Below are 25,528 nucleotides of genomic sequence, written 5' to 3'. Positions count from 1 at the left end.
TGGAAAACGCTCCCGAAAAAACACCGGGATTCGCAAAATGTGGCACCTGCGTTCAGCAAGCCGGGGGGAACATGCCTGGTTCGTCTTGCCACGGCTCGCTGAGCTCCTCCGCTTCGTGCTGTCGCGGTGCCAGGTTGGGACGGCACCGGCCGGGCCAGGAGCGGGAACCTGGAAGGGATTTGTACAGCTCAGACTTGGAATAAAGGGAACGATAAGGCTCTGTAGTCAGGAAAAAGATCTCTCGTGGGTTTTTGCCAGAGCGGCATATAAAGGGTAAAAATCTGATGCTCGTGTCGATAGCAGGGAAAGGCCAGACGAACTGCTTTGTAATCCAACCTGGGAGGGACAAATCGTGTTAAAAAAAAAAAAAAAAAGAAATTTCACGGTTAACTACAAGAAAATGGGGTCTTCCGTGTTACACATTGAGAATTTAAGAGAGGGATCCCAGCCGGAAAAATGGTACCAATTCAGCTGAGATAAGAAAGTGGTTAGCAGTAGCTAGGTAACAAATTCCTTGCTTGGTGTTTATTTACTTTTATGAAGCCCAACCAATTGAAGCTGGTGATGGGAGGGACTGCCTTTCCTTCCACCAGTCTGTGCAGATGCAAGACTGAACGACTAAAATTTGTCTGCTGGTGGTTTAAAAACGAAACTAGACTTGAGGAAAACATCTTTCTAGCTCCGTAGATGGGAGGGACCCGCAGACCCTGTACTGTACAGTTCACACTTAGAGGCAGGAAAGGTCTCAGAATTATCCTGGATAATGATGTACCAGATCAGCACAAGCAGATTAGTGCTCCTTAAGGGACAGATTTCGTGTTGATCTTACTGCTCCCAGAACACGTTGTTACCTGGCTCCACAGCACAGCTCCCTCCTCCTCGGGGGACAGGGAGCCTGGAGCTGCACAGCTCCCTTTACACTTTGCTCCCTCAGAGCAGGTGCTCTGGGACATCCCATCTCAGGGCTGGCTTGGAGGAGTGGCTGAATTTGTGTGCCATTCACAGTCAAGACCCTGTGGAACCACCTTTTTTAGCTGTGAGGATGATGGACTCACATTTTCCAGGTGAAACTACTCCTGACACATCCAGGCCACCGCAGGAGGTACAGAGGGTCCTAAGTCTCCTCAGTGGGGTGTTCATTTTCAGTCTGCCCACCTGTTCTTCTGGCTTTACTCCTTCAATCTTCAAAACTCCTTCTCTTTAAAACAGAAAACATGAAGCTCAAATGCACATTTCCCAGGAACAAAGTCTTTGCTTGTATTCTTTTTAGAATAACCAAAGAAATGAGCATAGAGACCCCAGTGTCTACCACTTGCAGCAAGGAACGTCTCTTACTTCTGCTACGGTTTTACTTTTGTTATTTATAATTTAATGTATTTTGAATTCTCCCTGGAATGGGCTATTTCTTATCTGCTGTTTCCCTTACTTTCTGAAGGCATCCAACTATAGAAAACCTGGCTTAGCTACAGCCCAGCGGAAGAAAAGTGGCTTGAAGCCTGAACTTACAGAAGAGCAAAAGCAGGAGATCCGGGAAGCTTTTGATTTGTTTGACACCGATGGATCTGGGAGCATCGACATCAAAGAACTGAAGGTTTTCAAACTTTTTTTTTTTCCCTTGTATGAAAATATCTTTGATCTTAAAACTGTAACTGCTTTTTCTGTTTGTCCAGCCCTACTTTAAAATACTTTTGGAGTATGAACAAGAGTAATGGCTTGCTGTCATGGCTGAATTTGGGGTGTATTACGTGGTGTACCCTGCATATAATGCTTCAGAGCAGACAGGCTTCTCTAATATGTGGATATTTAAGTCTGATAACTTGGAATTATCTGAGCATTAGAGGAACTAAACAGTGTTTAGGTACATGCAGTACACATTTCAGTTTTCATGACTGAGATGGTTGTTTCTGGGAAATGGACTTTTGTTGTTCTGGGATGAATGCCAGAATATCGTATATTTTCTTCACCTCAGAACTAAACACACATTTTGCACACATTCAGGAAGGTTACAACCATATTTGCATATATGTAATCAAAAAATTACCTGGTTTTTAATTTAAAAAAGAACAAAAGAGGGATCTGAGTTTATTTCAGTAGCAATTCACGTAGTGTGTGTGCACTTACATACACACAGTAGTACAAGGGGGAGGATTATTCTCAGTTCTCTCCCTGTGTTTTTATGTGTCTTATCCTTTTCTAAGTGTGAACCTTTTAATTATCTCCTTGACCTTGATTTCTCACATACACAGACTCTGCCTCAATTTCTGCACGAGTTACCTAAGCCTGTGGCTTAGCTCAGGATTTACTTGGAAGTACTTGGTTAAGGACAGCGTGTTTCCTGAATGCAGATGGTACATGTTAAAGTACAGTTCTTAAAAGAGACTGAATTGTTTTAGCATCAACCATTTAATGCTGTTTTCTTTTTCAAAATAAATTCAAAATAGTAGATATTTTACAATAGAAAGTGTTGCCCTCTAAAATAAACAAAAAGGAACTTTTTCAAGTTATCCCATTGCAAAGAACTGGTCAGAAAACACATGTTTCTGATGAATTGACACTTTCCATTAAAAAAGTGTTCAGCAGGAAAATTTCTGCCTAATGTTAATTAACTATGGATTTCCACTAGACCGTGTAGGAAGAACATAATCTTCAGAATATCAAGCCTACAGTATTTCTGTTTGGAAAGATGAAAGAATCTGCTAAGAGATAGCAAGGTGTTTTCATTGCAGTGAATTGTTACCACATTTTTTGGACAAGGAAATGAAACAAGCTTTAGCTCAGCTGCTTACAACATAATTTTGGTGGCCTTCTAACAATTGGTTTTTGGCGCAGGTTGCAATGAGGGCTTTGGGCTTTGAGCCAAAGAAGGAAGAGATTAAGAAAATGATAGCAGACATTGACAAGGAAGGAAGTGGCACCATCGACTTTGAAGACTTTTTGGCCATGATGACACAAAAAATGGTAGGAATTCTTAGTAGAAATTCTTGTGACAGCATAAGCAGCTTGAAGTCAGGAGTTTTCTAATTAACACATGTTTTACTCTTGTTTTAGAGCGAAAAGGATTCACAGGAAGAAATCTTGAAAGCCTTCAGATTGTTTGATGATGATGGGACAGGAAAAATTTCATTCAAAAACTTGAAAAGGGTTGCCAAGGAGCTGGGAGAAAATCTAACAGATGAAGAACTTCAGGTAAATTCTGATTTACCAGAGCTTGCCTAACAGGCACAGACCTATCCTGTAGCTCCTAAGGACCAGGTGGAAATTTATGCCTATACAAAAAGGTTTGAGAGGTCAGAAATATGAAGGGCCAGTCAAACACAGTTATGTTTTCACATGAAGTGCTTCTGATTGATTGTTGTTTTAATGAGTGGATTATCTTGTGTTTTGAGTCTAGTGCTTGATCAAATGTCCAATGTGTTTTGTAGGAAATGATCGATGAAGCTGATCGAGATGGAGATGGAGAAGTAAGTGAGCAAGAATTCTTGAGAATCATGAAGAAAACTAGCTTATATTAATATTTGTTGCCTTGCTACACAGCTGTCCCAAAAGATAACCTGGAAAAGACTTAAAAAACTGGGCTTGTGTCTCCTGCATATTTTCTGTCACATAAAGTCAGGAAGGACAGATTTTTTTTTTTTTGGTTCATTCTTTTTTCAACAAAGTTAATTGGGGAAGAGGGGGCTGCAGTATTCAGTATTGTTAAAATGTGATACTGCAGAAGTGAAAAGGAAGGATGGACTGAACCTGCAAGGCAGGGTCCCTTTCTCTCCCCCATAACAACTTCCCCAGTTGCCATTTTGGACAAAAAACGCTGTGTTTTACTATTTCACTAAAAGACTTGTCAGTTAAGATGCAAAGATTCCCACTGCTGCTGGGAAAGGCCACTTGGACTTTCCTAAGGCTACAGATTAAAGGGACAAGCACAGTATTTTTTTTTATTCCTTTTGAGGCTTTTAGGTTATCTTTTGGTATTTGTCTCCTTTTGTTTATCTCCGTGAAAGACTCTAAAATGAATTGCAAATCTGTCTGTATTTCTGTATGAAATACTGTTTTCTCATAGCAAGTTAGTTTTGGACTTAATGGGAAGCAAATGTAGCTAACCAGCCTTGGTTCTTCATTTGGAGCTGTGTGCCATCCATAGATGTTCTTCTGTTTTTCTGATCACCCAAAACCTGAATGAAACTTGAATGTAGCGTGCTTGGGTCACCAAAGTTTATTGTATAACCAGGCAACATGTTGTGCCATTGTTCTTACTCCCCAGACATTAGAGCTGCCATTACTTCAGAATTTTAGGTACCTAAAAAGTTCAGTTCTGTGGTGCACTAGAGTACATTTTGTCCTTGGCTGTTAACAGTTAAGTTGTAAGGAAGGCTCACAGCTGAAGTGAAAAAACAGCTCACCGTGGATATCTGTGGAACACTGAATGTATTTAGATCCATGCAATCCAAATTCATTTCACACATCACAGGTTTGGGTTTGGTTTTTTTAGGAGCACCTTTCTTTTCTTGAGTATTTCTTGCACGTACTGTCAATCTGGGACTTACTGGAGAGCCACATTGCCTTCCGTGTTATGGGGACAGAGGGGACACAACCTGACATCCAATTATGTGGCTCTGCAGGAGGGTTTATCCTTGGGTCCTGATTAGACGATCTGTTTTAAAACTTTCAAAGCCTGTAAAATTCCAGAGACCTGAGAAGTTCCCTATTAGCATAGTTGGTGGCAGTTGATGTAATCTGTAGTATTGTAAGTGTTTTAAAATGTCTTAACTTTGTATAAGTGTGAAATAAAACTGTTTTGCAAGTTAAGGACTTTGTGTACATTTTCACTTCCTTACTTTCCTTTATCTTTTCTGTCTAAGAGAGGAATTCTTACGTGCAATAGTCTGTCACGTAATTCCTCTTCCACGCTGCTGATTAAAAGTTTCTAGTACTAACCACATACCTTCAGAAAGGGAAATTTGAAGTTCTAGTTGATTGTGGGGAATCCCAGAGCAAATTAAGAATGATTGCACTTTTTTTCATGCTGCCACAGGAAGAGATTGATGACTGTGGTTTACCTATGATGCATGTCACTTCTCTCTTCCTGTTCTTATCCCATTACCTGACCTTGGAAAGTAGGAAAAAGCCACACAATCATACCTGCCATATATACTACAATGGGGAAATTTATTTCTGGTTTGCCTGTTAATCTCTTAAGTCTGGAATGTCAAGGAGTGGCTGAATTAGCAAAAAACCTGCAAATGTTTAACAGAACAAGTGTCTCCTAGTGCTTTAGTTTGCACGATAGTGAGGGATATCTTGTCCCCTCTTCAGCCTGGGCAGCTCTGAGGGACAGGGGAGGCAGATGGCTGTGAACCTCATCCTTTGCATCCCTTTTTCCCTTCATGCTGACCTGGAGAGCAGGTTCTTACCTGGCATTTGCAGATTCCCCTTGGATGGCTGCAACGTGTGCATCCAGCTGAGATCCTCCCTCTGCAACATCAGCAAAGCCTGGTTTTCAGTCTGAGTGTTCATTCGAGTCAGAGACTGCACAAAAAGGAAAGTGGAACTGCAGTTTGTATTTGGCAAGCACCTAAATATCAAAGCATTGTTAAGGGCAAGAGCTGCTTAGGAGATAATATTGCAAATTACTTCCAGTGAAATATGTTTTTAAATGAAAAGGTACCGGGCTTTTAATAAAACACAAAAGAGTTCAAGAAGGAAAATATTGTTTGCTAGTTATATTCCAAAGTATGCCAATTGCATGGCAATTTTATTTCCGCCATGCAACTTCTGAGTTCTTTATCATCTCTCAGGCCCACAGTACAGTCCCACAATCCTGTCAGCCCCACTCAAAGGCAAATCTTCAATTGGCCTTAGGAAAAAAAGACCCAAGGAACTGCCAGGGAGTGCTGTGCTCTCACTTCATTAGGTGTGAGTTTGTTTTCAGAGCAATAAGCAGGATCAACTTCTAACATTGCAAAGGAATAACGGCTTCTTTTCACCAATCTTGGCATTTAAAAGAGGATGGGGTAAAGCAATAGAACAAACATTTGTGTGCTTTCACATGCCAAGAGTCTTACTAACAGAGCCCAAATAGTTCCATAAACTGATGAGGCATTTAATATTAAAATATTTAAATTGGTCACTTACAGTTTGAAGAATAACTCACATCCTGCAAACTGCCTTGTGAAGTCACACAACATATTTAAAATGGAAACCTCCTCACTGAGTTAAACAAATCAAATATTGCCACACTACAACTGCTTTTAAACACCCCTGCATAGCATAAGTGGATTTTGAGAAAGACTTGGGCAGCAGAAAATGCTCTGGGCCAGAACTCACCATTGTCACACTTGACTCATGGAAATGTCACATATCTCCATATAAATAAGGACTGACAGATCTGAGAGCAGTGGCAGCCTCGCTAGAGGGCATCCAGTTACTAAAGTGTGAGGTGAGTGATGCTCTGATGCTTATTTCCCTCCTCTGTGGCTTTCAGTGACGATAGAAAATACACTCACAAACACTATCCAGGCAGGGCTCGAAATATGTGGTTGGACACAGAATTATTTTCTCAGAAAAAAAGAAAACAAGGCTTCTCACACAACCCATGTGCAAAATGCTGTAATTATTAGTCGGTTGTTCAAAGCTAAACCCCCAAACCACACTTTCTGAAACTCCCACTCTGTATTAATAATTAGAGGCACACTCCCAGGAGAGCAGAGAGCTCAACTCGCCTTTCACACAGTCCCCCCCGAGTGCTCTGACCACTCTGTCGAGTTATTTTCTCCCTTTGGGAATACTGCTATCAAATGGAACTACTTCCAGCAAGGAGACAGAGCCAGACTCGCTGCAGGATGCTTGTGGGATGTGGGAAAGCTGGAATCATGGCCTTGCTTCAAGTCAAGAGGAACTAGGATTCGAGAATTAGAGCCTTGTCCCCAAGGTGAGTGTGCTGACCTTTAGGAGACTGCTCTGGGATATGGCATAACTCCAGTAGCCTTGTGGGGACCTAAAGCTATAGCTCTTGACCTCTTTGGAGTCCTTACTGCCACTAATTACTAAACTTGAAATAGCTCAAGTAGGTTGGGTTTTTTTTTTTGCTTGTCTGAATTAGATTTCACACAGCAATTAAGAACAAAGCAAAGCTGTCAAACCTGAGCTGCAAAGGTGAAAAATTCTGGCCACAGCCTTAGGATTTTCACATACATTTATTACTCCCCTCATGTTGTATGCATGTGCACACACACACATACTGTATATGCCTGTGCAAATCTTGCAGTCCCATCATTCTTAAGAGTTTCACATACTTTTGACATGTAAAAAGTACAAATTTGAGTTTGGAAGCTTCACTTGGAAAGAGGGGGGATTTGCTCTAACATTTTAGCCACAAATAGGATAGGCTTTGTGTACTGTAGGTTTATCATGGTGCAGAAATCTAATCCTTATTTCCTTGGAGTGAAAATCCCACTGGGCCAGCAAGGGCTGTGGGAAGTGGCATGGGAACTACCTGTGCCTGGTTCGGAGTCTGCAACAAATTGGTGCAGTCTCAGTGAGTTTGCCTTTGCTCTCAAGGCCACTTTATGTCCTTTGAAAGCTTCTAACTGGTTCTAGTAGTGACAAAAGTTTCACTATAAAAAGAATCCCCCCAACATTAAATAAAGCAAAAAAAAAAGGTTTCCATAGGAAGCAAATGCAACAGCTTAACCTAAACCATTCCCAGGATCATTTTGAACCACTCTCTACCCAAAATCATAGCTTAGTGCAAACAAACAAACCCAGTATAATTTACACGTACACACAATTGTCTGAAATGCCTTCTGAGTGTAGTTCCTTCTCCACCTGCCTCTGCTCAATGTCCTCAATATAGAGAAAAGAGATATATGCTTTCCTGTAAATTTTTTTCAGACCTCCAAAGGAGAAGCACCATGACAGCTCTAAACATCAAGGAAAAACTGAGTGCATACACTGCAGATCTGATTTAGAAACACTAGAAGGTATCTCAGTAAAAAAAACACAACATTTTACCAACTTTTAAAAAAGTGGTATCAGATCATCTCAGTTTTAAGTCTGTATTGCCTGTTTCCTCTTTAAAGAGCTTATGCCATGACTGACCAAAGGACCCCACAGAAACACTGTTTCCACACATTTTCTGAGTGTTTTGTTTAAAATCAGTCCATGCACTGTAGTCATTTTGAGGTTGAAGAAAATTGCTGCAAATAGCTCCTTTTGGAAAGGACATAAATTTAACAAAGGTTTGGATTTTTTTTTCCTATATGAAAAACTCCATGTTAGTGAAGGTACAGTCCATGTAGAGCAGAAAACAGGCAAAAGAGGTGTTAAAACTACAGTTATTTTCTCTAAGCAGAAAATTACTATAGTCAAGATTAGTGCTTGGTAAACATGTCCCTTACATGGCTATTTTTCAGCTTCCTCCTTAATATTAGGAACCAATAATGTATTCAACAAAATGGCTGACAGGTTTAAATATTATTTCTGTTCCTGCTGCAAAATACATAAATATTTCTTTGTTGAATCCTCATAAACTGGGCCACTATGTGAGTGAAGTAAATGCTTAGCATTCTTCTGCAGAAAACAAATGTATTATTGCTTACAGGTTTAAAAATAGCAATATTACAAATCCAAGAGAAAATAAGATTTGAAAATGCTTATGTATCACAATTAAAGGAGCTTTACCCAAAAATGAAACTTCTTTTAGAAGGGGAGTGGGAAGAAACAAGTATTTTTATTCTTCCTAGTTCCAAAACAAGATGCAATAGTTGTATTAAACAGGATATTATTTATTACGCGGGGATTTTTGTGGAAAGATTCAGAATCCTCCTGCCTATCAAATGCCATGCAATGCTCTGACTCACCAAGTCAAGGCTGAGAATGGTGCAATCCTGACCACCTCCTGCTAAGGGCTCAGCATCATCTATTCCCATTGCCCTCAGCTTAGCACTTCTGCAAAAACTGGGCCTTAAACAATGAAGGCTTTAGGTTTGGGCTTCCTATTTCCTGCGGTGGATCTGTGTAGGTGGCCTTGTTACCAGAAATCCATACTCCTACACAGCAACTTCTGACTGTGTTTCTGCAGAAATGACTATGATGAAAGGAATGAAGTATTTTTAAAATAAAAATCATGTGTTTGTTTCTCCAAACCAGTTGGGGTATCTCCTGCTGGTGGGATTAATTTCTTCACCTCTTGTGTGGCAAAATTAAGAGTGGGGTGGAAAACAAAAGGATTAAGGTGTTCAAGGGCACCATGGCTTGGGCTACTGGGCACAGAGAGAGGGGAGAGCCTGTCTGTACTGTCCCCTGCACATCACCAGCAGCTGAGTCACTGGCCCAGTCTGCAGAGCTTCTTTGCTGCTGCATTTCGCAGCCAGGAAAATCCCACATCCTCCCAGTGGGTGTAGGAAACGCAGCTACAGCCTCTGGATGCGTCGCCACGAAAAACAAAGGGGAGGTTGTGGCGCAGGCGATGTCTGTGGGCTCAGGGCCATGTCCCAGGACCTTGCTGACAGCATCACAGGGCACAGGGAGCTGTGAGCAGAGCCCAGGGCCAGCACTGCCTGCCCACAGCCCCGCTGCTTTGCCAGCCTCAGTGCTCCAAGGTGTGTGCCCAGCGCTACCTCCCCACATGGGGATCTGCCAGAGCCACCAGGAAATGGCCTCTCCCATCCCACCTCATTCTCTCTCTGCTCTTTGGCTCTTTGGCGATGTCACACCTCGCCCTCACTGGTCTTCCCCAGCCCAGAAGGATGTTTGACTTCAAGCACAAGGGACTTACTCAAGTCTCGACTCTTGCCACGCTGCTGGGCCAGCACAGCCCTGGTGGCTCCGGAGGTGCTGCTCTCACCTCCCACCCATCCGGGCTCACTCCCAGCCGTGTTCCATGATTGCAGAGGTGGGTGCAACCAGCCAAGGCAGCTTCAGTCTCTGAACTTGCCAGCACCAGTTGAATGCCGCCAAAGCTGCTTGACAGATGATGGCTGTCAACGCATATAGCTGGGAAAGCAACTGAAGTCTTTGCTCACAGATTCAAATTGTTTCCTTCCGTGAGTTCCCTGTGGCACTTGCCAAGCTCATGTTGAGGGTGGTGTTATTCTGAGAAGACCACAAGCATCCTGGGTCAGGCAGCCAGTGCCTGGCTCTCCAGTCTAAAGTGGAGTATTGCTCTTGGGAAAGGAAATACAGGGACAGACTGGCATGGGTTTGCCCGGCTGTCTGGGCAATCGCTCCAGACAAAAGCGCTTTTGAGAAGCTACTCCTGTAAAAGTTGACAAGAAGAGACCTGAGATCCCTAAACGCTGAGATGGGACTGGGAGAGGTTGTCTTAGGAATGCAACCAAACAGCCTCAGTCAGTCCTATGCAGCACAAACCTTCCCACCCCAAGTCTCCAACGGCGTATGAGCAACTTGGATCAGAACTTGTCATCAGTGTCCCAGCCAATCCCACAACCCTCATGCAATCCTTCTTCCTTAGTGCCGTGCTTCCTTGGAGGCTTTAGCCTTTAGCAAACCTGCTGCCCCTGTGCCTCCAGCAGTGTCCTCCCACTCTGTTTAGCCACCTGAACTTCTCCTAGGAAGTTTAAAAAGCAAGACCATTCAGACAATAAAGGGGAGAAAAATTCTCCTGACATCCGTTTCCTCTCACATTTGTGGCGTGCTCATGTTGACCAAGACAGGAAAGCACAGAGAGGAGAAAATAGGTACATGTCAAGGGAAAAACAAACCAGCCTTTCCGAACTCTGTCTTGGCATGGATTCATTCACTACACCAAGGGCTTTTGGCCCAGCCTGATGGGCAGACCGGAGTCTGCCTTTGTAATCTCTGCCAAAGGGATAAACAAGGCCCCACAAATATTTTACCATGACTGGGTCACCACCTGGATGGTTTAACACTGCTGTTCAACACCAACATTCTCTTCCAAGGAGGTGTCAGAGGGGTTGGCTCCACCATCGGCCTGGCTCAGGGAAGAGCTGGTTACACCACAGGTTCCCCTTTGACTGGGTTCAGCACATCCCTTATCACACAAACTATTTCATAGTGACAGTTTACAGATGGCCACATGAGACATTTCTTAATATCTACAGCTGCATTCTTAGAGTGAATTTCCTTCTACATGTTGGAGTTAGAATGAATTTATACCAAGGAATCACATGTATGCTGCTGGCTCATTGTCCAGGAGTTCAAAAGTTTAAGGTGGTTTTTGAACACCACCTGCAAATCTCAAGGTGGCAGGTGACATATAAAATAATTTGGTTTTAAGAGTGAAGCACTGATTCAAACTGAATCTAGGTACTGAATGGAAAACGGAGCCTAGGACAGTAATTTTTTGTGGCATTGTTGCCATCCTGAAACTTCTGCAGTTCAAAAGGTGACATAAGTCTTTGACAAAAATGAAATCATTTCACACTTATTTCAGCAGTTTCCATTGAGAAATTGGCTTGTTCAAGGTACCATCTCTTTAAAAACATGCCATCAGCTTCAGTAGATTTTACTTGATAACATTCACTGAGTTCCTAGCAATTACCACTATTATTATTTGCATACAAGTTGTTTTAGGGACTATCCAAGCAGAACAGTGACAGCCCCATGCCCTAGAAAGCTTTCAACCTCAGCCGAAGACAGATAATACATAGGTCCTTGGCCAGAAATCCAAGGACTGTAAACATCCTTCTGACAGTCACTTCTTAGAAAAGCCATCTGAAGATGACTGAAATTGGGAGCCTTTGGAAATACCAAAAAAAAAGTGCACTCTTAAATAGGTAACAAGAGGGTGGCAAAGCCTTGGAGCCAAGGAGAAGTGGAAGGGAATGTGCCAGCAGCAAGTGGGAGATGATCACAAGGCTGGAGTTGGATGAACAGGCATGTAATACAGCAAAGGAATCACAGAGGAAGCAGAGAGGTAGTCTTGGCAAATTAGCTTTTCAGTAGCAGGCAAGGACTATGAGAAAGTCAAGAAGAATCCTGCAATAACAGAGACAAGAAGAAAGTTTAACATTGTGAATAAAATCTTTACGTTACTGAACACGCGGATCCAAATTTAAGCATTATCTGGACACAGAACAGTCCTCAACAAAGATGATGTCCAAATTGCAAGTCTGAGTGAGAAGCAAGACACCAGGCATTAATAAATATCAAGTATAATCAGCCCTGAGTTGCCTGTGGGTGCCTAATCCATGCTGCAAATTGGCCTTTGCGTTTAGCAGTAGGGAGCTGTCAGCAACCACAGTGCTGCCACTAATACAACACACCACACTTGTGACAACTGCAAAATCCTTTTCTAAGTCTGACACCAAGGGCATGAGTCTCCTTCTCTGCCTTGGGAAGTCCAAGCAGTCTCCAGGAGGGAGCTGGTGAGAAGTGTGGACAGCAGGAATGGCAAGTTCTGCTTACCCTCAGCCTGACTCCCACTGATGTTTTTCCAGATTTCTTTTAAAAGGTTAATACCTGAATTCTAAAGGAGATGTGAATGAATTTCCACCTTTAGCTGAAGGATAACACAACAGGGCATCTATTTCAAGTCACAAACAATAGGCATACACCAGAAAGCAACAGAGGAAGTTCCTCCAAGGCTTAGAGTAAAACCTCTGTATCCAAATCCCTGCCAACAGGCAGCTTGGCACAAGGTATAAACCATCCAATTTCAGTCAATCTCTTACAATAATGTTCAAAACATAGAAGCTCTTAACAATTTCTTCTTCAGCAAACTAGACAAGGTGTGTTAATTGCAGAGTCACAGAATGGTTTGTATTGGAAGGGACTTCACAGACCATCTCGTTCCACCCCTCCTGCCATGGGCAGGACACCTTCCACCAGACCAGGTTGCTCAGAGCCCCATCCAACCTGGCCTTCAACATCTCCAGGGATGGGGAGTCCACAGCTTCTCTGGGCAACTTGTTGCAGTCCCTCACCACCTTTAAAATAAAGGATTTCTTCCTAATTTCTAATCTAAACCTTCCCTCCCTCAATTTAAGACCATTCCCCCTTGTCCGATCACTTCATGTCCATGTGAAAAGTCCCTCTCCAGCCTTCTCGTAGCCCCCTTTGTAGTGGAATTTTCATTACAGTATGAAAATCATGGCACTAAAACAAGGCATATCACACCCTCTTATGACTGTTTGGCCTTCTAGTTTTTCTAGTTGTTCTCAATGCTTTTTTAATGAACGTTTGCTGATATTTAATGGCTGATAAAAGGATGACTTGTAAAACTGTTTATGAATGACCTATTTATTTACATCACATCATAGCACTTGCTGTCAAATGCAACTTCCTAAGCATAACAGGGAACAGAACAGATGAGGAAAACTAAGCATAACAGAGAACACAACAGATGAGGAAAACCAGGATCCTGTTGGTACTACACAACTTGCACAACTTAGTCACAGGTGGCTGCTTGTTTTATGTGGCTGTGGAAATGCCTCTGAGGGCTTACTTTTGGCAGATACTGATCTACCTTACCTTAACCAAAAGATTTTAAGTGGTTCAGAAATGCTTTTGTAAATAGAAACCCTGTGAAACAGTTCCAAGCACCTCCTCTTTGTCCCTATCTCTGAATACTGAGATTTGCTCTGGTACAAAAGCACAGGAAGATGGAGGAAAACAGAGGTTAGTAGTGAGAGAGTAATGCAGAAAATAAGTTTCTAAGAAGAGCAGGCCATGCAGGTGTACAACACAACTCTGCCTGTGGTTCTGCTGTGAATGAGGTTAGACAGCTTGGAGAGAAAATCCAGATACAGAGCAAAACAGTTTCAACATGAGCAAAACCTGTCTGCTTCTTCAGAGACATTTCTGTAGCAATGCTGAGTGATGTATCTGGAGGTTTTGTTTTTGCAGTGGATGAAATGCACAATTTTGTTTCTACCTTCAAAGAAGACAACTCTTGTTTCAGAGCTCACAGACCTAGGAGCACTCCAAGGTCAGCACAATGTCTCAAGTGTTACTTTAGTCAGTTCAAAGGACCCAAAAATGAAATCTGTAAGACCCAGACAGGAATGGTAAAATGTGAAAAATATAATTAAAAATGGGGGAGAGCTGGGGGTTTTTGAGGTTTTGGAACTGATCCTGAGAAGAGCAAGGCTGAAAAACCGTAGGATTTCAATAATATACCTCCCATTTGGATCATGCCATGATTTAATGCTATAAGGTTTATGTAAGTGAATACCATTTCACTTTTGGAACAAAATTGTAGTCTCTAGCAAATCTCTCTCTGAATCCAGAAGAGGCACGATTAATTAAGATCCTGTCTTTAAACATAACTCTCTGGAGGCGCATAAAATTGTCAGGGAAATGCAGCACACTTGCAAAGCCCAACTTTCATAATTACAAAGTGCAGCAGCAATAAGCACTTGTTCAACCTTAATCCAGCCTGTTGCTGACTTCCATTATCAGCCTTTAATTACATGACTTTGCAGATTTCCCCACAGAATTCTTGCTATTCACAGGAAAAGCACCCAATTTATTGATCTTTCTCATTGTTTCCATTACTTTGTAAACCAGGTAAATCCAGCATATGTTCTTGTAAAAAATCCACACTTTTTTGTGTGGTGTACTAATCCAAATCTCCTTGTTAGAGGAGACTGGTGGAGCTTGATCAAATCAGGAGTAGGATTAACTGCTGGGGTAATGAGGGGTAGGTGGAGGACACAGTTTATTTCAGGTTTGGTAACCAAGGAAGCAGCTGAAAACCTCATACCATCAAACCCACAGATATCCCCTATCCGTGAGGCCAAAAAATTTACACTGTACTGCCATATGTTCACACATAGATAAAATAAAAATTAAAAATGCCCTTCCTTCCCACTCTTTTCAGGAAGTCTGACTCATGATTTGCAGACTTTCGGGGCCTTGCAAAGGCCCTTTTCTCACAGCCACAGCATCCTCAGGTGCTTTGAGCAATTCCACTGTCAGCCTCTAGAAAGGTATTTTGGCAGCAGTACCAGTGAGATGCTCACCTGGCTGCGTTTGAGGAAGGTGTTTTTGGGACACTGGTGTGGGTGACACCTTCCCTGCTCTACAGAGAAACATGACAGCTTTGTTCCAGAGGTGAGAACTATTAAGAGACTCTCAGTGAAAGTGCTTTAACAATTGAAATATATTTTTATCTTATTCTCAGAAATTGATTAATTATTGGAAGTGAAGATTAATAACAGTGATAATCACTCTGCTGCCTGACAGAAAAACATGCACCAGTGTGAGCTGCAAACAAAGTGCTGGCTGCAATTCACAACCAGAGCAACACATCCAAAAAATTCTTCTACCCCTCAAAAGCAAACTCCTTACTTTTTTTGTTCAGAATAATTCACTACAAAGCAGGCATAAGGATTTTAGGAAAAATATTCCTTGAGGATGAGGTTTTCTCAGCAGGTTAACTCATTTCATTTGACATAAGCCCTCAGCTGCACATCTTCCATTTCATGCAAATCTGGGGAATTTTGAAGCACAACATCACAAACTTGAATCTAGAGGAATCAAGCACAGTCTATTTAAGCAGTAAAGTATCTGACCTGTTGTTGGAGACTTCTGAGTTTATATCTTGTTGTACTGAAATTCTTTATATATATATATATATATATATAAAATCTTTTTCAGCGTCATATCATGCATTCCTTTTAGCAACCTTTGCCTAGAACAAGCAAATGTCCCCTGGTTCCTGCAAAGCTTCATCCCAGTAGCATGTGCTTATGATCTGTGTATGTTTTTCACCTTAAATAGACCTTAAAAATCATGTTCCTATCCTAATGCATTGCTCTTTTCTTTGTAATTTAGTTGCTAGGTTATACCTGGTTGGTCAAATACGTAGTGAACAAATGTTCCTGTGTCAGTTCAATTCTGAGTAAGAGAAGCCCCCACAAGCCAACAGATGCACTAAATACACAGCGGAACCAGCGGTTAGGCTGAAATTTTTTGATTTTAAGAAGCCTCTTTGCAGACCTGTTTGCTTCCTATACCAAAGAAACGCAGAACTGCAGATACAGCCTCTTCTCTTTAAACCATTGACAGAGGCAAATGGTTTATTCATTATTTTTTAATCTTGCACAGCACTCATTTCAGTACTGCCATTTGCCATTTTATGGATCAGTCATTTGGAGGCAGAATGCACACTAAAAAGGTAAGACTACAGAATAGTGTCTATTTAGTTTTGGGAAGACTTTAGCTCTTGTTTAAGGTGATGTTCCTGCTCTGCATTTTAAAGGGTGGAATCTGGATCTGCTAAAAGCAGACCTTTCTAATGGGACTGATGGGTCCCCATTCAGTTCATCCATTTTTATTCTTTCTTGTGTTGGTTACCAAGAGAGAGAAAGAAGATCTTGCACTCGTGATTACTTCTTCTAAATATTGAATTTCTAGGATTTATAGACAGACTTTGCCAAGCATGGCAATTCTTCTTGCATATTTCCGATAGGCAAAATAGTCCATGGTCTCCTCTAAGTCTTTTTTGTCCTAATATAACTTTATCCAGATTAAATATTAGACAGTGCTCTGCCTCACGTGCCCTTTCAGCAAACCATTTTCCCCTTCGCTATTCAACCAGAAAAGGATGATGTGTGGGAAACTTCAAGGTTGTACCTAGAGATAAAAAACAAAATTAAGGACTGCTTCCTCAAATGAGACCAAAACTTCTACATATAGACTGAGTCCTATAATATGCCTCCAGATGTAGTAATTTCAAAGATGCCTACTGGTAAGAGGTATACCCTCTGCTCTTGGATTACCCCTGAAAAAATAAGTACTCCTAGTTGGAGCTCACTAACTCAAAGAGAAGTCCTAATGGGGATCAGACAGGCTCTAGTTTTCCTGTAAGCTAGCACTCAGAATTAGGGTCTTTGGGGTGGTGTATTCCTAATAACAATGATAAAATCAAATGTTGTATGGTATTTTCCATGCTTCCTGACTCCTGGTTGATATAAATAGGCAGCCAGACTCCGTGGAACATGAAACAGGAGAAATACGCAGCCAAAACCCATCTGATGCTCTTGGCTGCCCACACAAGTTCCCTGACTGTGCTGAGCACCTGGGACCTTTATGCCACTGCTTGACATTAGGAATAGACCTGTCCCAAGCCTTTGCACCCTGCTGCAGCAGACAGGAGGAAATCTGCTTTGGCTCTGCCGAAGCAAAGCTAAAACAAAGTCAGACAGATGATTTTTTGGCTGCAGATATGCTGAAAGAAAACGGTGAAAAAACCGAGCGCGACCTCAATCCACACTGTGGCTGTGGCCTGCAGCAGTCCCTGCAAATGCTGTGGTGTGCCACGAATTCCCCCCAGCTCTGCTGCCCTGGGCACACCGCTGATGTGGTGGATTTATCCGCCCCGGGAAAGAAACCCTGCCAACAAAACCACCCTGGATCATCTCCAGCTGCTTTTGCTCGTTAATTGCCACAGGGCAATTCCACACAGCTTAGAAAGAGCATCCCATGCAATGACAGTCACAGCAAAGGCCAACAGCCACCCTGAATATTTCTGCGTCACGGAGTACTCCCTAAAGGGCAAATTTTCCTATTTCTAAAAACAAGAATTCTGCTCTTCTTATTCTAGGTCACTTGTAGAACCACACAGATAACGGATCTCAACAAAATGTCACTAATGATAAAGACCGGGGTTTTTCAAAGTGTGTTTCTGAAGGCAGGCAGGCAGGCACTTTATTTAGGTGTCTTAGTGGAGGGGGGCAATTTTTACACACAATTTCCAAGACTCGCTTTTGAAAGCACTGGCTTATACTTGGATATACTTGGATATTGTAAAATTAAGCAGGCTGGTCTGGGTGTTGCACCAGAGAAAGGAAAAGTGCAGTGGTCGTTTCAAACGCTGATTTACTAAACAGGATGGGACCAGCCTCACCACCCTGCGTGCCACAAACATTGCTATTTTCTGCCTCACTGTGACCACACAGAACTGAGTCACCTAATTCGTAGCTGCCAGTGCAACGTAGACAGCTCGTGGCTGATGGAAACATCAGCCTGGATGTTATCCCAAAGCACGTTCCTCTGCTCCCGGCTCCACAGAAATTTTTGTTGCAGCTGAACAGCTTGCAAATAACACAGTATAAACACACACGATGTGCGAAGGATGATTTTGCAAAATGGGGGGCTTTCGATGGCTGCGCCCTGGACTCTGGAGCTTGGCACCTGAATGGTGCTTCCCCACAATCTCCCCTGTGGTTCAACAGCCATACCCCGGGGAAAATTCCGCAAGTCGCTATTTTCAGCAGCCAGTTGGTAAAATAATTACTTTTGGCTGAACGAAATTAAATGTCACTGAGCCATAATCAAAACATTGTTTTGTTTTCAGAGAACACTTGAGCTCGAAGGCCACTGAGCCCATCCCTGCCCGTGCTGAGGTGGTGGCCACGCTGCGTCTCAACACACAGGGCGAAATAACATAGACTTGTTTCCACTTTTCTCTGTTCTCACCTGAATGACTGGATCAAGGTTAAACAACCGCAGACAGAAGGGAAAAGATCCCCGACTGGGGTGGAAATGTGAAACACGTCAGATGGAGTTTGTTTTTTAATTGCCGTCAGAGGTGCTCAGGGGTTGTGGCCAAGAGAGCAAGAACAGACAGGGCTGTCTGCAGGATGGGAGATTTCTGGTGGTGAAGTCCTCTTGGGGTTTTTTTGGGACAGTTACATGTAAGACACCAAAGGAATGGCTCAGAACTACTATCCCCACCTACAGTGTTTCTTTTCCTTTACATTTACGGTAATGATGTTTGGGCAACAGTTTGCTTTTCTCAGTTCCCAGTTACTATTCATTGTGAAACTTGGTAAGATTGGCCATGTTGTAATGTTACTCCACGAGTATGTGGATAAAGACATTTTTCTTCAACAATTCTTTTCTGTATTCATGAACCTATCCCATTGTTTGAGTCATTCCTTAGGGCGTATCACATAGTTGGCATTGCTCTGGCAGAAACCTTCTGCTATCCCTTTCGTTCTTATTACTGTATATATAAAACATATGTGGATGTTTTTTGATACTTTGTCCGGCCACTTAAACACTGAGTTCCACAGTGAATTGCAGAAATTTTCATCATTGTGACTTCGGCATGGTTTGGAGCAATGGGCAGATCTATAAGAACAAATACTAAAGTAAAGTCCACGTAATACAAACTGCAGACCACAAAGATCAAGTTACGAATTGAAATACTCTGAAGTTCTTAGCGGAAATAATTAGTCTGAAATCAAAGTTTCTACCCTAACCCTGACCATGTGTGCACAGGAAAGGGATTCATTTGGTTATACTACAAAACAGCTTTCCAAACTAAGCGCACAGCAAGTGCTGCTTTTATTTTTCTTCACAAATGTAAAATTCTTATTTTAGGTTATCTAGCCCTTCAACTTAAATGTGAAATTAAATTAATTTCACAATCACTGCTGTTAAGTTACTTTTTTAAATTCAATTCAGAACTTCATGGAATATCTGACTCCTAGTCTGCTTAATGAAACTTGACCTTCTAAGACAGCAACCAACTAAAAATGCCTCTTATGCCTTTTTCAGTTGCAGGAAATACTAAGGAAATACTACTGACAAAGGCTTCAGGGAGAAAACATTTTCAGTGCACAAAATAGCATTTTAAAGGTAATCTTGAACGAGAACCTTTGGTGTCCTACAACTTTTTCAGTATCTGAGAATTACCTGCTGTCATAAAACTCTCAGGTGGCTGAATAGTGCTTTGGCAGACAGGTTTGTCTTTGCCCGCAGTTAGGGCCAGATCTATAGAACACCTGTCTATGTACTGAGGAGCAAATCTTATCCTCAGAAATTCAAATCTACAAGCATATTTGTGTTGGAATAAAAATTTACTTCTATTCACGTATGGGATCGCAAAATGTAAGGTAAAACAGTAAAGTGACAGCAGATCAGCCTACATTTTTTATACTTCACTTCATTAAAAGAAGTTATCTTTAAATCCTTTATTATGCTGCCCTGTTCTTTTTAAAACATGGCTTTATTGCTGTTCATGCGTTTAATGTTCTTGACGGTAGATGTAGCATCCAGGTTTGATCTTATTCATCATCTGATGTAAAAGGGTACATTTCTAAGCTAAAGATACCACCTGGGCACCCACAGAAAGGATGTGTGAATGTCCTCATGTTCCCTTTTGCCACAAAGCAGCAGAAGTTTTCACACTGACGTTTGCTGATAGGGAACAGACTGATACCCACGTGTGCCCACGTGTGAGCATCTGTGACCACAGACCCCAGGGGGTTTTCTGAAGGGGCAGGTTTTGACACTTGTAGACAGAGAGTTTCTGGATATTCCCAGGTTCCCTATCACTGAGGAAAGGGGGCATGTGAAGGGCACTGCTGGCACTCTGGTAGAAACTCCAGTACTCATGTTACTGTAGCTGTGATGACCTATACGGGTGTAAGTGAATCTACTTTTGTAAAGGCAAGCTGCACCTTGCCAGCCTGACTGAAGCTGGGTGAAAGCCTCTCTCAAGTCTTCCCCTACTTCTTTTCAGGCTGGAGAGTTTTGCCTTTTTGCTGGTTTTGGACTCTCTGCATCTTGATTATGACAACAAACTCCCCAGAACAAAGCACACTAGTCCTTTCTTGTGTGCCACAAAACAGATACACAACTCTTGCTGCCCTAGGAGTCGTTTTCTTTTTAGAAAGAGGTTTGATGTTTTCATCCTAGGTTTGATGTTTCCTTTTTATCCATTTTCTGTAATTTAACTAGAGACGATGTTATCAGTGTCAGCCTAATTGTACTGAACCTCACAAAGGTCTTGCCCTTGATGATATTGAGGCAAAAGCTTCCACAGCTTTTGTGTCTCATAAAAAACCTGGTGTGACATCTCATAGACTTAGAATACACCAAAGGTATGAAACACATATATATTATTTTCTCTCTGTGATATACTCAGCTTCAAATTCAGTTATGGATGAGGGATTTTCATTTTCCTCCATATGACTACTCTCAGTACACTAGGAACAGTATCTGTTATATGCTAGGAAGAACAGAAAATTCCCCCAAACAAAGCAGACTAGTTAAATCATACGAGATTATTTCTAAATAAATCATAAACAAATTATGTCTACCACTTTTGCTGCCTTATTAGTAAAAGTGGTTGATAAGTACATCAAAAGTAGCTCTAAAGCGTGTAGATTGTGAAAATTCAGCTAATCGTGGAATCACAGAACGGTTTGGGTTGGAAGGGACCTTACAGACCACCTAGTTTCAACCCCCCAGCCACAGGCAGAGACACCTTCCACTAGACCAGGTTGCTCAGAGCCCCATCCAACCTGGTCTTGGAACACTTCTGCAGATGGAGAGTCCACAACCTCTCTGGGTAACCTGTGCCAGTGCCTCACCACCCTCATAGTAAAGAATTTCTTCCTGATATCTAATCTAAACCTACCATCCTGCAGCTTGAGGCCATTCCCCCTTGTCCTATCACTCCAAGCCTTGTGAAAAGTCCCTATCCAGCTCTCTTGGAGCCCTTTTAGGTACTGGAAGGTGCTCTAAGGTCTCCCCAGAGCCTTCTCTTCTCCAGGCTGAACAGCCCCAACTCTCTCAGCCTGTTTTCATAGGAGACATTTTCCAGCCCTGCGATCAACTTAGTGGCTCAGCTCTGGACTCGCTCCAGAGGCAGTTGGGTTGGCAATCCTAACAGAGTCTGTGTGGGGAAACTGTCAACACATACAGTTTATGTGCAGTTGCAGATCTTGGTACAGTGCTGCTCCATTGTGCCTGGGCCAACACGGGAAGCGTGCCCTGTCAGCAGCAGTGCTTCCGGCCACACTCAGCACTGATCCCTCTCCATATTGCCCCTTCCCACCACCACCACGAGTATTAATTAAAAGTGATTCATGAAAAAGCTTTCACCATGCTGCAGTTTGATTTCTACTCCAGATGGCCCTCAGCGAGGGAGCCAAAGAGCTGGGCCATTTGACCTCATGTGCCCTTTTTTTAACTCACAGCAAGCATGTCAGCACTGCCATAAACATCACACCTCCTGTGATAGGGCTGCCTGGCAGGCTCCACTGACTTTTGTCACCCTCTTAATCACACTTCCTCCCGATATGTCCCGGTGCTGCACTGACCTGTTGGAGCCAGGGCTAGCAGCCAAGACGTGGGGGGCTTGGGAAGGAGGCATGTGCCACTTCTCAGATCCTTTGCTCTCTCCTGAGTGGCAAGGCTTGGTTACTTCAAGTCCTTCTTGCAGTAATTTTGAAAAAAGCCTGTTAGGGAAATGGAAAATAAAGAGTATTTCAGTACCCTTTATTAAGCACTGCACCTACATTTTTTATTTAAATCCACTGCAATTTGTTGTGAGCTTGAGAAACTTCCCTTACCCTCACAGACCAGTCCCCAAGACACGCCCAGTCCCCTCAGTGTCTCCAGAGCGCTCCTGCAGCTGATGCACACAGCTCAACTTCCACCAAAGCTGTTCTGTGGTCTCCCTCTTTGGGGATCATGTGAGAACACAAAAGTAGACATATGAACAATGTACATTTTCACCCAGATTACAAAACACTCATTCCACTCACCATATGGAGATGGAAACACAGACAGGCCAAGGCAACTGCAAGGCTGCATCCAGCTTGAGGGGACTAAGAACCATCCCCAGCACCCACCTGGGGTAGCACTGGCAGCCTGTGGCACCAGGTATTACTCCTGCACCCTGAGAAATGTACATCAAGTATCACTGTCCCTCAGGTTTGATGTTTTCTTTTTATCCATTTTCTGTAATTTAATTAGAGATGATGCTATCAGTGCCAGCCTAATTGTACTGAATTACCTCACAAAGGTCTTGCCCTTGATGATATTGAGGCAAAAGCTTCCACAGCTTTTGTGTCTCATAAAAACCCCCACACTTTCTTACATTGGGTTTAAGCATGGTGTATTTTTATCACGCTTCTTGTTATCTTTTATTATATATTTACTTCAATTTACTGAAATTTTCTATAGCCTGAAATATGTTTTAAATGCTTCATGAAAGAATCAAAATTAACCTTCTAATTTACCAACAAACTAATCTCCCAGAATGAATCAGTAAAACCTCCAAGCCATTTTCAAGTAAAGTGATACCACATTGCCAGAATGACAAGCGCAGCATTGCCTCACAGATGATAAACCAGAACTGAATTTGAGAAACCTCACACAGACTTTCTACAGTGAATCATCTTTTTTTTTTTATTGTTTTTAGGTGGGGGTTGAAGAAAGGCTGATTCATCCCACTCTGAAATTGTTTTCTGTTTCAATACAATACAACTTTGTTTTCTGCAACACCTTTTGAGCAATATTGGAAGAGCAGAATAACAATTAAATCAGTCCCAGCAGAAGAGAAAAACAAGTCTGGGGACAGGAAGAGGCATTTTCCGTCTGAGATTTAGGAAGGAGTGGAGAAGCAATGAGGCAGTTTTACAAAAAAAAAAAAAGCCTCTCTCAAGGCAAACAAAATTAATCTGTTTAAAACGGAAACAAAGATTCTGAAGCCAGGGAGAGAAATGGTCACTATTGAGAGAAAAAGAAGATACTGGGAGTCATGGGCTTTCCAGTGAGGCCCTGGGAGCTGTTTCTTTGCCCTCATGGGAGCAGAGTGCTGAGGACACGCCAGTTTTGCCGCAGCACTGGCGGGTTGGTGGCGTCAGAGATGCTCCGGAGCAGCGGGAGGAAGCAGTGGATGAGGATGCAGTGATACCATCGAGGCAGCACAGAACGCTCTGGGAGCACCAGGCACTGACACGCTCACAGGGCGGAAGTAAAAGATGAAACAGTTGCCAAGATAGCAAGTGGCTAAAATAGCAGGTAATAAGAAGGATAAGTCAGGTTTGGGAATGCATCTCTTGCCCAAAATTAGGATGTCTGGCTTTGAGACTTCTAGCAAGGAAGCTGAAACAAACCCACAAGCTTTCTTACTCAGACAGCCAGAGTGACTGTGGGTAGCCACTAGCTGTGACTAATGCCACAGAGATTCTTACCAGTGCTGAGCCCATGCAGGTCCTGCATCTTGCAGTAGGAGGTACATGGTAGGCACTGAAGTCAGTCACTCACGTACCTCTTGCCTATAAATTTAGGAGAAAAATATTGCCTGCACATTTAATTCTCAGAGCCTTGGGTAAACTGATGTACTTGGTGAAGTCATCCCAGGAAAACTGTTTGCCAGGAAGGATTTGAAGGAGGAGAAGAGGATGGCTTGGCATCTCTATTGCAGCAGCTGTTCCCAAAGATGCTGCAGATGTTGTTGCCTCCTGCAGAAGGAGCAGCTGTCTCCCACAAATATGCTCCTGTGACGTGGTGGTGTTCCTCCAGGCATGAAGGATGTTGGACTCAACCCCTCTAGTATCACCCTCTCTTCTCCAAGACACCCACCGTAACCACATCTTCACCCCTTTTTAACTGCAGTTTGAGGTGACTTGAGCATTAGAGGTCCTTTATCAGCCTCAGAATACTGGGTGTTGTTTTCTCTCAACTGGTGAGACATAAGAGACATGATCTCAGCTATGCGGCTCCCCAGCAAACAAACTGCCACCTCCCATAACTCAGAAAAGGACATTTCCTTCTTGGTGCACGAGTGAAAGATGCCAGAGTGCCCCAGTGCTGCCAGTGTCACAGGAAGAGAGCAAAAAGCAAGAAGGAAAAAAGTCCTCCTCACACAAGTGAAAGCAGAGGAAATTCAGGGCGATGGGGGCAAGAACATCTGAAACCTTTAGCATAAACGACTGTCCTTAGCTCCTGGCTGCCCTCACAGGCAGTTGTGTGGCATATAAACGACTACATTAGTGAGGAACGAGACACTAATCAGATCGAGGTTTCAGGCTATTTGCTTCCCTCCTAGATAATGGTCTATCAAAATATAAACCACCCCAGCCCAGTTTCAAAACATGAACACAGCACGAAGGTGGGGTAAGCCAAGGGCATTCCTTCCCTGCTGGTTCTCAACCAAATGTTATTACTGATCCTCATTTAAAAAAGAGCAGTTAGGCACAGAACAATGTCTATCAGACCCACCCCAAAGAAAATCTTGGTTGCTGTCCACATAGAGCATCAAATACTTTTGCCTAAGGCACAGAGGTGCTGTTCCTACAATCCATACATATTTTAGAACCACTGAGAGGCACAATGGGGAACATAGCTACTGAAACGGTCCTGCTGCTGCCTTTCCTGTGCATGGATACTCAGGCATTTCTCATGGCTTACCTGGAGGGGAGCAGACTGCATTGCATGAGGGTTTGGATAACAGCCAGCCTGGTGTGGATTCCCATGAGGGAAGCTCTGCCATGCTGACCCTGTCACTACATGCACCTTGAAGCTCCCAGGTGTGGGGGATTAAGGGCAGCTTCCCTGTGTGACAACTTTTTTTTTTTTCTAAAAGGCAACTGAGCTTACTCTGCATTGTCATATATTCTCTAAAGCAGCAAAGAAACAAAAAAGATATTTTATTTTTAAAAATTGATTTAAATTATTGTAAATTTACTTAGATTTCTAAAGCAAATAAAGGGTTTTTACATGCACAAGGCTGTTTGTCGTGGAAAGCAGTTTCCAAAAGGAAACCCACTCATTATCTAGTTCAAGCTAAGTTAGAGAA

At 42.6% G+C, this 25,528-nt stretch overlaps 1 protein-coding gene and 1 long non-coding RNA gene across 3 annotated transcripts in view; one reads left to right on the top strand and one right to left on the bottom strand.

Annotated features, from left to right (window-relative positions):
- The window catches only part of LOC113954504 (caltractin), a 5,169-nt gene extending 366 nt beyond the window's left edge, over positions 1-4,803 (top strand). The window contains exons 2-5 of the mRNA XM_027658908.1: positions 1,436-1,591; positions 2,830-2,958; positions 3,049-3,186; positions 3,423-4,803. Coding sequence (XP_027514709.1) covers positions 1,436-1,591; positions 2,830-2,958; positions 3,049-3,186; positions 3,423-3,512 — 513 coding nt within the window. The 3' untranslated portion in view covers positions 3,513-4,803. The remainder of the gene's footprint in view (positions 1-1,435; positions 1,592-2,829; positions 2,959-3,048; positions 3,187-3,422) is intronic.
- LOC113954505 lies at positions 7-22,575 on the bottom strand. 2 transcript variants are annotated; one of them, XR_003530246.1, is made up of 4 exons: positions 22,041-22,575; positions 5,409-5,523; positions 1,056-1,196; positions 7-168 (listed from the first exon to the last, which is right to left on the bottom strand). It is a non-coding gene; the product is annotated as an uncharacterized LOC113954505 (long non-coding RNA). The 2 variants fall into 2 exon arrangements; XR_003530247.1 differs by lacking the exon at positions 22,041-22,575 and adding an exon at positions 18,403-18,487.
- Positions 22,576-25,528: the final 2,953 nt, after the last annotated feature.

The sequence above is a fragment of the Corapipo altera genome, unplaced genomic scaffold, assembly GCF_003945725.1.
Source record: "Corapipo altera isolate COAL_440 unplaced genomic scaffold, ASM394572v1 255, whole genome shotgun sequence".
Classification (NCBI taxonomy): Eukaryota; Metazoa; Chordata; class Aves; order Passeriformes; family Pipridae; genus Corapipo; species Corapipo altera.
The sequence above is the reverse complement of the archived record's forward strand: the minus strand, read 5'-3'. Positions and strand labels throughout refer to the sequence as shown.